The sequence below is a fragment of the Sturnira hondurensis genome, unplaced genomic scaffold, assembly GCF_014824575.4.
Source record: "Sturnira hondurensis isolate 20B ecotype Veracruz unplaced genomic scaffold, ASM1482457v3 Scaffold0002840, whole genome shotgun sequence".
NCBI lineage: Eukaryota > Metazoa > Chordata > Mammalia > Chiroptera > Phyllostomidae > Sturnira > Sturnira hondurensis.
Window position 1 is genome coordinate 5,328,194 of NW_028075471.1, and position 16,097 is coordinate 5,344,290.

At 36.4% G+C, this 16,097-nt stretch overlaps 1 protein-coding gene across 4 annotated transcripts in view; it reads right to left on the reverse strand.

Moving 5' to 3' along the window:
• The window catches only part of CFAP20DC (CFAP20 domain containing), a 255,270-nt gene that overhangs the window by 164,007 nt on the left and 75,166 nt on the right, over positions 1-16,097 (reverse strand). For all 4 annotated transcript variants that reach the window (XM_037040809.1, XM_037040810.1, XM_037040811.1 and 1 more), the window contains exon 5: positions 949-1,063. In XM_037040809.1, coding sequence (XP_036896704.1) covers positions 949-1,063 — 115 coding nt within the window. The remainder of the gene's footprint in view (positions 1-948; positions 1,064-16,097) is intronic.

A 16,097-nucleotide genomic window follows, 5' to 3' on the forward strand; every position in this document is an offset into this window, starting at 1 on the left:
CACTTCCTCCTCTGCCATCTTGGATCTGTCAGCTCTTTATTCTGCATGGACGAATCTGCTTTTAAGCTCTCTATTGAATGCTTCAGTTTAGTTATTGTACTTTTCAGTTCTAAGATCTATTTGATTTTTTTGAGATTTCTATTTCTTTGTTGAACTTCTCATTTTGATCATGCATTGCTTTATAAAATGTATTTAGTTTTCTGTCTGTGTATTCATGAATTTTCCTAAATGTCTTTAAGAGAAATATTCTGAATTCTTACCCTAACAGTTCATAAATCTCTACTTATTTAAGATCAGTTATCAGAGGTTTGTTACTTTCCTTTGTTGGTGTCATACTTATGTGATTTTTTTCTGAGCTAACATATTACTTATCTATGCATACATTATATACTGCTTTAAGTCTCAGAGGTTACACAATAGGCATAAAATCTCCCAAACTATACCAAACTATTATATTGTAAAACTAGTTTTCCTTAAACCTATTTTTTAAAAAGCTGGTAACAATGATCAGTCATTCTTTGTTCTCCAAATATGTCCCACTTCCCGCCTCCATGCTGTTCCTCCTGCTTGGAATGTGTGGCTTCCCATTTCTACTTGTTGGACACTCATAGTCCTTCAAAGTCCTTGCTAAATGCACTATCTTTCATGCAGCCTTTCCTTATCTTGAAATCAGAGGGATTTCCTTCCCTTTCACAGTACCAATAGCACCTTCCATCTCTACTGTGCTTCCTATAATAGTATTTGTGCCCTTTCTGATTTTCAAATAATTATAATCTCCTACCTAGAAGATTTTAAACATTTTCATGTGAGGAAAATAAAAAGCATGCATTTTATTCATTTTTATACCATCACAGTACTTAACTAAATGCTTTATACACAGACTAGGCACATAAATAATATTCACTGAATTGAACTTGATATTTTAAGCAACATTCATGTGACACTTACAATTTTGCGCTTGATCATAAAGAGTGGAATTTTTGCATGTAGAGGGGTTGAGGACAGTTCTTTATGGACCGTTGATAAGTATAATCTTCTTTTGATATTCCCTAAATCAGTAATTCTGAAAAAAGAAAAGAAGAAAGATTTCCATCAGTGTAATAACCACATCTTTGGAAATGTTCAAAATGATATAATTTATCACATAGGCTTTTTCCAAAAGGGAGATCAAACACAGAATTTAAGAACTGCCTTTTTTCTTTCAAAAAAATAATAAAATTTCTTCCTTAAATTCAAAGTGCTCACAAGCTTATATGTATAAATTCACTTGATATGCTAATTTATTTTAGTACTTTATACTAGATTTCCAGTGTTTTAGCCTACGAAAAAATTCAATTTGTATGAACTGAGAATCTGCTAGCCTTTAATAATCATGCTTGTTCCAGTCCTTTAAGCATGTATTTATTATCTTGGGACATACTGTCACCTACTAAATAGAAAAACATTATTTGTTTCTTTCCCTAAAAATGCACCTGTCATTTTATACAGGCTGCTAGTCTGCTTGGAGACAGATGCAAAACACTGACTGTCAGTTTCACTTCCTAAGCACATATCTTGGAACTAGAATTATAATACACAAGTTTACTGCTATCAGGTCAACCTGCAGAGATACCAAGGACACTGAATTTGAGCATCTTTAATAGATTAGACCACAGCAATGATCACAAAGATTAGGTTTGATTCAAATTGATAGAGGCTCATTTTTATGTTCTGCTTCTTTTAGGTCTCAGAGGTCACAGAGCAGGCCGAAAATCTCCAAACCTGTCTCAGGCTGCTATATTGTAGAATTAATGTTTCTTGAGAGACTACCTTTTATTAGAAAATAGTTATTCTGTCCCCATTTTTAGCAAAAATATATGTCTACATGTACCAACTGTTAATTTTCTACAATTAGCAACCCCCAAGAATACAACATTTTATTCAAATACACTGCTACCAATATTTATAGTGCAATTAACTTTTAAAAATCAACATAGCCTTTTCTATAGTTCTTTCTTGCTCCCTCCACTCACTTTTCTAATCATTTTATTTCTTTCCTCTACAATACTCTACATATTTTCTGTAGAAAGCTATCATTGAACAATGTTAAGAATAAGTACAGTAAAAATTAAATGAGATAAATTCAGAGTATGCCCATAAAGCTAAAAATTCTACTGCATCTGTACTATATGATGCCACAAGTTCATTTAAAAAGTAATAAATTCTGCCTGGTCAGGTGGTTCAGTTGGTTGGAGCATCATCTCATAAACCAAAATGGTGTGAATTCAATTCCTAGTCAGGGCATACATCAATGATCAGGGCAAATGATCAATATTTGTCTTTCTCCCTCCCCCCCTCTCTCCTTCCCTTTCTCCTTCCATTCCTCCCTCCTTCCTTCCCTTCCACCCTCTTTCTGTAAAATCAATAAAAACATATCCTTGGGAAATTATTTAAAATTAATAAAAATAAAAAGCAATACATTCTTTTAGTTCTAGTTAGAGGTAGGTTTAAAGTGCAAAATGTTAACACTACTGTAGTTTTATACTTGGATGTATAAGTAGATGTAGTATGATTTTGCTCCACAGCAGCATGCTCTAAGTGGGATGAGCACACGGAGAAGGTGCTACACAACCATTCACTGAAGTGCAGAAGGAAAATATTAAAACCGTCTTTCGTTTCACCCCTTAAAAAATGTTATTTCCGTTCACTTTCATTAATTAGTAGTACAGCAATATATTTACATATTTTTGAAATAAATAAATGTGGTTATATGGTTAGTGTGCTCAAACATGTTACCAGTAGAGTACAGGATCAACTATATTTGGAAAGCATTGTCAGAAGTAATGCTATTAGGTCTCTGTAAGATGCTCTGATTAGGAGATAGAAGAAAAGACTGTATAAGGAAGAATCTGGAAAAAGAAGGGGGAAATAAGGTTCTCTTGCATCAAACAAAAGGTTTGGTTGCGTCAACCAAAAACTCTATTGAGACACAGTTTTATTAAAGGTTTGCTTTACTTGTAGGAGTAAGACTATGTAACTTTTACTTGAATTAGTTAAGGATCTAACTCCAAACTGAGAAATATTTGAGTATACTACAACTTTCACAATACATGGAACAATAAAAACACTTATTCATTCATTCCTTCATCCATTCACACATTCAACAAATACTGAACCCACTGAACCAAGCAAACACCTGGGAATACACTGGCAAATATAATAGTAAGAAAAGGCAAGGTTGCTAACCTCCTGGAGCTTCTATTTTTAGTGGAAAGGGCAGGTGAAAAAGTATGAAGAAACAAATGTATCATATATGCCATAAAGAAAATAAGTAAAAGAATGAACTAGAAAATAATCAAGAAATTACTTCCTTAGACAGGAAAGTCAGCAGGGGTAGCACCTAGAACGTAAGGGAGGGACATAAAGCAGAAGGGGCAGGCAGCAGCAGAATTGTGCAGGGTCTTTATGTCAAGGTTTACACATTTATTGTTCAAGTTAAGAAAACATTAGACTCTATATTCTACACTGCATGATGAATGGATATCATAGAAATAGTTATGATCTCTTTTATTTCTTTATTTAGGTAAAATTTGAGTAACAAATGCACAGATTTCAGTGTACAATCTCATGTGTTTTGATAAATATATACACACATGCAATCACCACTCCAATCAAAATATAAAATATTTCCATCACCCTAGGAAGTTGTCTTCTGGCTCCGTCTAGTTAATCTTCATTCTTGATTTCCATCATCATGAGTAAGTTTCATCTGTTCTTGAACTTCTTATATATGGAATGGCACAGAATATATTCTTTTGTGATTGGTTTCTTTCACTGCTAACATTATGTTTTTGAAATTTATCCTAAAACATAATGTACTATATAATAGGACAAAGGCTTATTTGTCCTTTTCAGGCCCTCTTTGCCAGAGCTAGGTAGACCCCATAAAGCAGGACTGACCCTAATTATTTTATGAGTCTTTATCCTCAGGACTAGAAAATTACTGGAAGCACCCTGACAGCACAGAGGCTCCACGAACTTACAAAACAGGACACACCAGACCACAACAACTGGACTGGACCCTGTACCCCAAAAAACATCAAAAAATGTTGCAGCCTACACAAGACCAACTGAAATATCCTGCTCTACAACCACCTCGACATCTAATAAAAGCTCAAAGTCTGGACCTCTCAGGGCTGATGCTGGTGCGTGTCTCAGAACCTAGCCCTTTCCCTCCCTTGGAAAGTAAAAATAAAATCTTTACTCTCTGCACTTTCTTCTCTTTGTGAATTCTTCCACAGCTCACGTCACCAACCACTATAACAGCATAAACCAACAGTTTTATTTATTTATTTTCAATAGTTTTTTTAATTGCTGGGTCTTAAATGTCTGTATAAAAATTCATTTTTTATCTATTTTCCTATTAATGTACATTCGTTTCCAGTACTGGCTGTTTAAAAAAACCTGTAAGAAAATTCTTGTAGAATTCTGTTACTGACATGTATATTTATTCTCCTGATAATTAGGAACAGGATTACTGGGTCATTGGGGAAGATATATATATATCTTTATAGAAACAGTTCTCCAAAGTGGTTACAGTGATTATACATCCTCACCAACTTTTGGTGCTATCAGACTTCACCACTGGGTAAGCCTAGTGGGCAAGAAATGAATATCACTGTGGTTTTATCTGCATTGTCTTATGAATAAAGACATTGAACACTTTTACATGTATTTACTGGTATATCCTGTGAAGAATCTGTTTTTTATTGGTTTGTTTTCTTATTATAATTGTATGAGTTCTTCATATTTTTTGACATACCTACATATATGTCCTTTGTCATGTATATGTGTTGCAAGTATTTTCTTGCCTATTATATTAACAATACCTTTTTTTTAAACCTATATGGAAATAATTTCTAACTTAGGGAAAAGTATCAAGAATAGTACACAGAAACTTATATATGCTTTATCTAAATTAGCTTATTGCTCAATGATGTCTTTTGATGAGCAGTTTTTAATTTTCATGAAGTTTACTTTATTTTTTACTTTTTAAGTATATTTTATTGATTATGCTATTACAGTTGTCCCATTGTTTTCTCCCCTTTATCCACTTTCACCCTGCATCCACTCCCCACTCTGCTCCTTAATTCATGTCCATGGATCATACATGTAAGTTCTTTGGCTTCTCCATTTCTTATACTCTTCTTAATTTCCCCCTGTCTATTTTGTACCTACCAATTATGATTCTTGTTCTTTGTATCTTTTCCCCCATTCTCCTTCTTCTCCCTTCCCGATGATAACCCTTCATTTGATCTCCATTTCTGTGATTCTGTTCCTGTTGTAGTTTTTTTTTTAGGTTCAGTTGTTGACAGTTGTGAGTTATTTGCCATTTTACTGTTCATAGTTTTGATCTTCTTTTTCTTAGATAAGTCCCTTTAACATTTTGTATAATAAGGGATTGGGGATGCTAAATTCCTTTAACTTGACATTATCTGAGAGGCAATTTATCTGCCCTTCTATTTTAAATGATAGCTTTGCTGGGAGAGTAATCTTGGATGTGGGTTAAATAGTTCTTTCTGGCCCATTTTTGTCTGCATGGTTTCTTTTGAGAAATCAGTTGACAGTGTCATGGGAACTCCTTTGTAAGTAACTCTCTGCTTTTCTCTTGCTGCTTTTAAGATTCTCTCTTTATCTTTCATCTTGGGTAATTTTATCATGATGTGTCTTGTGTTCCTCCTGGGTCCAACTTCTTTGGGACTCTCTGGGCTTCCTGGACTTGTATGTCTATTTCCTTCACCAGATTGGGGAAGTTTTCCTCCATTATTTTTCAAATAAGTTTTCAATTTCTTGTTCTTCCTCTTCTTTTGGCACCCCTATGATTTGGATGTTGGAATATTTAAAGTTGTCCCAGAGGTTCCTAAGCCTCTCCTCATTTTTTGGAATTCTTGTTTCTTCATTCTGTTCCAGTCAAATGTTTATTTCTTCCTTTTGTTCCACACTGTTGATTTGAGTCCCAGTTGCCTTCTTTTCATTGTTGGTTCCCTGTATATTTTTTCTTTATTTCACTTTTCATAGCCTTCACTTCTGTTTGTATTTTGCATCCATACTGAATTATTTATGTGAGCCTCCTGATTATCAGTGTTATGAACTCTGCATCTAATAGGTTGGCTATCTTTTAATCACTTAGTTCTTTTTCTGGAGTTTTGATCTGTTCTTTTATTTGGGCCACATTTCTTTGTGTCAGCCAACCTGTTACATTGTAAGAAGTGGAGCTTCATGTATTTGCCAGGGTGGGGCAAGCCACTTTGCTGTGTTGTGGCACTTTATGTGGGGAAGGAGTCAGAGTGGGAACAATGCCACTCGCTCAGCCCATCCCCTACCATCAGTCACTTCCCCCAGTACCCACAAGCAAATTGCTCGTTTCTGGTGCTGATTCTAAGGTGGGTGGGTTCCTCCAATGGACTCTCCTCTGAAACTGGGAGTTTCTCCTGCCACCACAACCCCTGAAGAACTTTACAGCCAGTGGTTTTGGGACTTTATTTCCCCATGCTAGAATCCTGGGTTGTGCTGTCTGTCTTGCTTCCCAGTTGCTTCTCCTGGTTTATCTGCTTGCAAATGTGGGACTGCCCGATCTGTCAGCCACTGCCTTGCCCTCACAGTCTGCCAACTGCTGCCTTGCTGCATGTCCTCTCCTCCCAGGCTGCCCATCTTCTCCCCTCCTGCCTGTCTGGATGTTTCTCCTTTAACTCTTTGGTTGTCAGACTTCCATACAGTTTGATTTTCTGGCAGTTATGGTTGTTTTTTGTTTTTAAATTGGATGTTGTCCTTCTTTTGGTTGTCTGAGGTAGTGAAGTATGTCTGCCTACACCTCTATCTTTGCCAGAGAAAAGATATATAAATAATGATCATTATTTAAAGATAATTAATGTTTATTGTTACTAAAACTTCACTACACAGGAAAGATATATAAATAATGATCATTATTTAAAGATAATTAATGTTTAAATAATGATCATTATTTATATATCTTTCCTGTGTAGTGAAGTTTTAGTAACAATTTAGTACAATTTAGTAACAAATTTAGTAACATTTAGTACAATTCTGTGTACTATAGGGGGACAGTTACAATTTAGATTGTACTAAATTGTTACTAAATTGTAACTGTCCCCTTTAGATAAGGGGACAGTTGCAATTCTAACTGTCCCCTTATCTCTTGCTGCTTCCAGGATTCTCTCCTTCATTTGAATCTTGGCTAATGTAATTATGATGTGCTTTGGTGTGTTCCTTCTTGGGTCCAACTCTTTGGGACTCTCTGAGCTTCCTGGACTTCCTGGAAGTCTATTGCCTTTGCCAGATTGGGGAAGTTTTCCTTTATTATTTGTCCAAATGGGATTTCCACTCATGGCTGTTCCTCTTCCCCTTCTGGTACCCCTATAATTAGGATGTTGGAATATTTAAAGATGTCCTAGAGGTTCCTAAGCCTCTCCTCATATTTTGAATTCTTGTTTCTTCATTCTTTTCTGTTTGGTCATTTTTTTTCTTTCTTCTGGTCCACTTCCTTGTTTGAGTCCCAGTTTCCTTTCCATCACTATTGGTTTCCTGTGCATTTCCCTTCATTTCAATTAGTTTAGCCTTCATTTGCTCCTCTAATTTGTGACTAAAATCAATCAATTCTGTGAGCATCCTAATTAGTATTTTGAACTGTGCATCTGAAAGGTTGGCTATTTCTTGGTCACTTAGAATTATACACTCTGGGGCTTTGAGTTCTTCATGAGCCATAATGTTTCAGTCTGTTCGCACCTGTTATGTATGAGGAGCAGAGCCTTAGGTGTTCACCAGGGTGGGGCGGCCCAGTCGCTGGGTTGTGATGCTATACGTAGGGGCAGGGTCAGAGAGGAAAAAATGGCGCTTTGCTCTGCTCTCTCTCTCAGATTTCTGTCCCCTCTGCGGCTTCCCACAAGCAAATTGGGCCCCTCTGGTGCTGGTTCCCGGGTGTTTGGGCCCATGTACTCTCCATGACCCTGTGGGTCTCTCCAACAAACTCCCCGTGAGCCTGGGAGCCTCTCCTGGCACCTCGACCCCGAAAGTCTTTCCAATTGGTGCTTTCAGGGTCTAATTCCCATCGCTGGGGCCCTGGCCTGAGTGGTCTGTCTCATTGTTCACTCCTTCGTTTATCTGCGTGCAAATGTGTGACCGCGGTCAGCTAGCTGCCCTGTGCCCTCACGGGGTCCGCCTGTTGCCACCCCATGCCTGGGATCTGACAACCTCCGCCTACACTCTCAGGTTAGTACCTAATGATCTTTCCTGCCTGATCCCACTCCGACACTGACTCCGCCCCTCTTACTGATCTGGCTGAATGGTTCCTTGTTGTCCGACTTCCATACAGTTCAATTTTCTGTGTTTTGGCTGCGTTTTTGTTACTAAAACTTCATTGTCTTTAAATTTGGTTGTGCAAGGAGGCACAGTGTTTCCACCTATGCCTCCATCTTGGCCAGAAGTCCATTTGTCCATTCTTACAGTAGTATCACATTGCTCTTTGATTACTGTTGATTTATAGTAAATCTTCAAACTAGTTGAAGAAAATTCTTCAACTTGGTTATGTCAAGGTGTGTTTACTCCTGGCTTTTCCATATAGATATTAATATCCACTTACAATTTTCTATTTAAAAAGTTGTTGAGAGTTTAACTTGAATTAAGCTGAATCTATAGTTCAATTTGGGAAGCACAATATTGAGTCTCCCAGTCAAACTACATGATATACCTCTCTTGTTTATTTAGTCCTGGTTTAATTTCTTTCACAATGTTTTACAGTTTTCAATTTACAACTTGCACAACTTTTGTAAATTTATTCCTAAGTGTTTAGTTTCCTGACATGATGAAAAAGAACTTGAAAGTACCAGCCAAGTGCTACTAGTATATAGAAATAGCATTGATTTTTGTATATATACCTCATTTCATGTGACCTTGCTTAATTCACTCCTGAATGCTAGTAAGTTGTTTTGTAGGTTCATAAAGATTATCTACATAAATAATCATCTTTTCAGTAAATAAAGACTTTCACATAGCTTTTTCCAATCTTTATACCTTTTCTTTCTTTTTCTCAAATTACTACATCAGCTAGGACCTCTAGCATATACTCAATAGAAGTACAAACCCTTGCCTTGTTCCTGATAATAGGGGGAAAGTGCTCAGATGTTTCCACTGAATATGATGTTAAATGAAAGTTTCCTTTATCAGATTGATGATATTCTCTTCCACTTCTAGTTATTTTTTCTGGTTTTTAAAAAATCATGAAAGAGTGTGATACTTTGTCAAATGATTTTTTTGCACTAATTGAGGTGATCCTATTTTTTTTTCTCCTTTATTCTGTCCATATATTAAATCATTGTGATTTCTTTTCATACGTGAAGCCAGACTTGTATTCTGGACATAAAAGTTTCAATTGTGCTAGCATTATGTTGAGGATTTTTATACCCATGTGCATGAGAGACATTGGTCTGTAATTTTCTTGTACAATCTATGTCAGGATTTGACAACAGGATTAAGCTGGTCCTATAAAGTGATATGGAAAGTGTTTATTCCTCCTCTACTCTCTGAAAATTTGTTTAAAATGGTGCTAGTTATTCTGAAATTCTTAGTAGAATTCATTAAATCTGAAGTTTTGTGGGAAGATTTTGGTTATATTCAATTCTTTAATAAATTATGGGGCAATTCAAATTTCTATTTTTTGTTGTTTCAGTTTTGGTAAATTGTGATTTTCATGTAGAGTTGTTTCAGTTTTGGTAAATTGTGATTTTCATTAAAGTTGTTTCATTTTATTGCCATAAAATCATTTATATATTCCCCTTCATTATCTTTTTAATATCATAGGATATGTAGGGGTATCCTCTCTCTTATTCCTGTTTTTTATAACTTCTCTTTTTATTAATCAACCCTATTATGGTTTATCAAATATAGCTTTTTAAAGAAACAACTTCTGGCTTTGTAAAATTTCTCTATTCTGCCCTGGCTGGTGTGGCTCAGTGGATAGAGTGCTGGCCTGTGAACCAAAGGGTCACTGGTTCAACTCCCAGTCAGGGCACATGCTTGGATTGTGGGCAAGGTCCCCAGTAGGGGGTGCTCGAGAGGCAACCACACATTGATATTGCTCTCCTTCTCTTTGTTTCTCCCTTCCCTTCTCTAAAAGTAAATAAATAAAAACTTTAAAATCTCTATTCTTTATTTTAAATTTTATTGATTCCTAATTTTATTTTTATTATTTCTTTCCATGTACTAACTTTGAGTGTAAGTTGTCCCACCCTGCCTCCCCCCAGTTTAGTAGGATGAAGTTAGGTCTTTAATTTTAAAGCTTTCTCTTAAAACCATATGCTTTTCTCTAAGCATTGTTTTTTGTTTTTTTCTTTTTTAATTTTTATTTTTATTTAGTTCTTGTTCAAGTACATTTTTCTGTCTTATATTCCCAGCCCTGCCCCCACCAGTGCTCCCCACCTCCCTCCCATTTCTGTCCCCCTCTCTAAGAATTGTTACCTGCATCCCACAAATTCGAATATGGTGAATTTTCATTTTCATTCGGTTTGAAATATTTTTTAATTTCCCACATGATTCCTTCTTTGGATCTTGGGTTACTTAGAAGTGTGCTGTTTAATTTCCAAACAGTACAGTGTTTTCTATATATTGCATTGCTATCGATTTTTAATTTAATTACACTGTGGTCAGAGAACATACTCTGTAAAAATTTTCTCTTTAAAAAACAATGTTAAAACAGACTGTATGATTCAGCATATGACTGGTGAGTGGTTTATATGAACTTAAATTTCTTTGATGCTAACATTTTAAAACATTAAAATCTATTTCCCCTTAAATCTACTCAAACTTATCTATCATCTATTGATCTATCATCTATAGATGTATCATCTACAGATAGGATGGGCAATTTAGCCCATTATATTTCTGGACAATTTATTATCTGTGTTATAATCTCCTCTTATGCCATCATTCTGGGTGATTTTAAATAAGGTCTGTCTGGAAAAAAATCCGGACATTGTTAATATAATGGGAATGGTTTGCACAATATTGACGTAACCTGGCATCCAAGGAGAGTGGTCTGGAATGTGCATGTGTGAACAATGACAACATCACTGCACTAGTCAGTGGGGGCAGTAGACACCACTGAGTGAGCATGTATACTGTGTGGCTGTCACACTCAAAATGACTGAGTATAGCAATGAATCTGCATAAAGTTTTGTGTTAAGCTTGAACATTCCACCACAGAAACTATTCAGATGATTCAGAAGGCTATGGGTAACTGGGGATTGGCAGCTTTATCATGACAATGCGCCCACTCGTGAATCATGTCTCACACAGAGTTTTTGGTGGTACGTGAACTCATCTTGGTGACTCAGCCCCCCTACAGCCCAGATTTAGTGCCCTGCGACTTCTGTTTTTTCCCCAAACTAAAATCATTTTTGAAAAAGAAGGGATTTCAGACCATTAATGAGATTCAGGAAAATTTGATGGGGCAGCTGATGGCAATTGGGAGAACTGTGTGAGGTCCCAAGGTGCCTACTTTGAAGGGGACTGAGGCATCATTGTCCTGTGTACAATGTTTCTTGTATCTTCTTCAATAAATGTCTCTATTTTTCATATAACATGGCTGGATACCTTCTGGACATACCTCATATATACACAGAGAATAAAATTTAATCTAAACCTAAACCTTTTATATTATGACAACCAATACTTCTAATCCATTTTAGCAACTTACATGAATAATCCCAATTTGTAGCCCATCATCACTAGGAACTGCTTGACTTCATGGTCTTCTATATAAATTTTTATTTTATTAATTCATTCAACTAACATTCAGTCAATGGCTTAGTAGCATAATACAAGGCACTAGAGATATGGAAGTAGCTAAGACATGGGAATCATAACCTGGTATGATTTCCATTCTGTAGCTCTTTTTACCATAATTTATAGACATCTTATTAATTCTCTGAACAATCCTTCCCTGCAGCTTGTATCCTCATTCTCTATTTTGTATGTGGGAAAACTGAACTCATGGGTCATGGCTGTCTTGAAAATGTCACATAAGCTATAAATGTTAACAGCTCCCTTTGGGTGAGTGATATTCTGTCTTAGTTATTGCTCTTTCAAGTATAGAAATTGCAGGTCACAGATATTGCAGGGTCCATTCTAGACCACAGTAGTAAAGTAAATATTGTGGTAAAGCAACACACAAATTTTTTGGTTTCTAGGTGCATACAGAAGGTAGTCTATTGTGTGCAATAGCATTACACCTAAAAATGTTTATATTTTATTTAAAATTACTTTATTGCTGAAAAATACAAAATCTTCAGCAAGTTATAATCTTTTCACTAGTAGGGGATGGTCTTGCCTTTAATTTGTAAAAAATGCAATATCTGCAAAGATCAATAAAATGAGGAGGTATGCCATATTGCTTAGAGAAGTCATCTGTTAAATCTGGGCCAAAGTGCATTTAGAAAGGACTGGAGAGCTACAATGGTAGGTAGTCTCTTTCTGCTTTATGTGTGCTTCAGTACTGGCTAAGATCTCTGATTCATGTGAATGTGTTCGACATTCCAGTTCTTTGAGTTATCTCATGCACCTGGTTGTGTGGTGCAGTACCTTTAAGAAGCAGACCCTCAAAAGTAGATTCTGAGAAAAAGACGTAGGTACAAGGAGTTTACAGGAATGGTGATTCCATGGAATGAGAAAGCAGGGAGAGTAAGACAACAAAAGAGGAAAAGCCAAGATTAAGGACACATTGTCAATGACACTGTTACGGGCCTCCATTCCACCAGGACATCTGGAGACATGTACAGACATCTCTCAGAATTATTCATCTGAAGAGTGGAGGCGGGGAGCATATAACCACTTACTCCCAGTGTCCAGTGGTTAAGGGTTACCTCTGGGGGCCTCAATGGCCCAGTATTTCTAGGCTGTGCTTGTCTATGGATAGAGCAGGCCCCCTGGGCGGCAATTGATATAGCACTCTATCCAAGCAGGCTCACACCAAGCTGTCCACTGGATCTGCCACTGATATCAGAGGTGGACCCAGAGGATGTGCCATGGGGCACTGGAATAAGCTGCCACAATGTTAGCACCATCATGCTTGCTGCTATTTAAACATACTCCATTATTTTGTATTTTTGTGCCTTCGCTTATGCATTTCTCTTGGAAAGCCCTTTCTCTCATTATGCCTACTGAAATTATATTCATCCATCACAGTTTGGATTGAAATGCCACCTCCTCCTTGAAAACAACTCAGATTTACAAATTGAAAATAATCACATCCTTTTTTGTTGTTGTTAGCACAGCACGTTTTTTGGCCTCTGTTACTGAATTTTTTTCATTTTCTCTTAGTGTTATAGGTCAGTAACTAGTCCACTTTATGGGCCGTTATCTAATGGAAATATGCAAATCTTTTCCTTTGTTTTCATGGGTGAATAACATTCAGCCCATATAGTTCAGTTTTACCACTCGCTAGTAACATTCCAATTGAACTTAAATGGGTTATCAGAATTTGGTATTTCAAAGTCCACTTTATTTTATTATTTATTATTTTTATAGATTTTACTTATTTATCTTTAAAGGGGAAAGGAAGGAGAGAGGGAGAGGATATCAATGTATGGTTGCTCCTTGTGGGTCCCCTGCTGGGAACTGGCCTGCAACCCACGCATGTGCCCTGACTGGGAATCGAACCACGATCTTCTGGTTCACAGGCCTGTGCTCAATCCACTGAGCTACACCAGCCAGGGCTCAAAGTCCATTTTAGATTTTAAAAGTTTCTTGTTCTAAATTTCACAAAAATGTCTGACTTTCCTGAAAGGCTTGGCAATTTATAAAGGTTCTAGTCTGTGCACCTACAGGCACAAGAGAGGTGAAATTTCTGCAATTTTGGGGGACAATTTACTAAAAATTCATAATCAGTATTGTCATTTTGAGTTGATTGTAATTTTCAGGTACTGGTATCTGTGTGTGTAATAAATTGTTATTACAACATTATCAAAAAGTGTGGAAATATGCTATAATAGTTAAGAGCAATAGTTTTGAAGTCAGATTCTTCTGGGCTCAAATTCTGCCTTTACCACTGCATAGTGACACTGAGTCAGTCACTTAACATTTTTGTGTCTTAGTTTCTTCAGTTAAATGTGGAAAATAGTAGTACTCTACAAATGCTGTGAGGACTACTTAAGTATATGTATAAAAAATGCTTAGAAAGTTCACAGAAAGTTCTACCTGCATACTACCCACCATTAACTTAGGTCACTGTGGATTGTTTAGTGAACTCTGCATGTTTGGGGCCTTTAATTTTCTAATAATGAAAATTTGAGTGGCTCATAAATGACTACCTAATCCTCTACCGGTGTCCCAACCTCCATAATGGAAAGTGGGATGGGTGGGGATGTGGGTTGTGACATCTGTCATCCTGCTGCAGTCAGTCTTGACAAACATGAATGGGTATTATCATAGGCTGTTGTCTACAATGTCTCTTAGCCTGTAAGCTTCCTGAGGGCTGAGATCACATTCTGGTTATTGCAGTATTCTTGCATAGTTACGGCTTTGTCATTAATTGCAAATTGCCTTTGTGAAGCCCTACTAGAGTGATAATATTTAATTATCTATTTATTGAACACCTACTTAGTGCCCAACATGAAAGCGAACACTGGGATATCACAGTAGATAAAAGATGTCCCTGTTCACATGAAGCATGTGTTTTAATGAAGAAAAATAGTAATAAATGAATAAGTACACTTGTAATACGTCAACTCCCATTAACATCTCTGAAGTCACACTTGCTATATACTTGCTATAAAGTATAGAAAGACGACAGAGAGAGATGGAGTGGGAAGTGTTATTTTAGGAAATGTAGTTAGAAATGGCCTCCCAGAGGAAGTTCCATTTCAGCAGAGTTGAATGAAGCAAAGGTTGGAACCATGCAGATATCTGCATGAAGAGGATCCTATACAGAATACTCCTGAGGACTGTGGGAAAATCCAAAAGAAAGATTTGTTAGCTCTCTAGAGTTGATCTTGTAATATAGTTCAACAAATATTAAAAGAAGTGGGCCTCCTGAGCTGTAAGGCTCACCCTGAGTGCATGGCATGTCTCTGCTCTTGGGGAGTCCAGGTTTTGGTATTTGCAAAATAGTTCTCAGCTAAACCTAACCATTAGGGCTCTGAGAGCTGGGTGAATTTCTAAATGATCCTGTGCCCAATTTAGGACAGAGGTATCAGGACTAAGCCATTCATATGGTGATGAGGATTTATTCTACTGTCTTTGCAAAAATAAATATGCAAACCTTCCCTACCTCATAATTAAGAAGAGTTGGTTTTGGAGGGAAAGCCAAATCATGTGCTAAGCTTAAATCATTCTGAAAGCAAGCTGAATTGCTACTTAAAAAATAAAATAAAATTAGTCATTCATGAGGAAGAGAATATGAATGCATGTGTGTGACTACTTACAGGCTTCATTATGCTTATGTGCTTTTGGGGGGACAATTTACTTGCTATAAAGAAGGCTGCTTATAAAAAAGGATCTTCACTTGTATTATAGGCTTGATTTTCAGCATTTAAAACCTGTGACCTAACAAAGCAGAAAAAGACAACCAACGCTGGCATTACTCTTCCTGCACGTAAAGATACATTTAAAAAAGAATCATACATAAGTTAATACACTTTTTATATCTGTAAGTGAGCATGCATAGCTAAGGGTCAGCAATGTGATAGAAAAAGTAATGAGACCATGTTGAGAAAAAATGGGGTAGTCAACAGGAAAATCAACCTCATTTATTATAATATTCCAGTGATCAGCAGGTGTATAACTCTCACAGCTATGGTCATTAATGACATTCATTCTAAACTTAACATCTACAATTGAAAACTATTTGAAAGTAAAATTACTTTTGAATTCAATCTTCAATTCACTTTTATATCTTCATCTTTGATTGACAATTTCTTTTTCACAATGATAACTTCAGTGAGCATTTGAGTAAACAGTAACAACCATCCAAGAATATAGACAAACTCATTAGTTCAGATTACCTATTCACTTTTCTTTTGTATGTACAATCATTTTAGGTTAAAATGAAC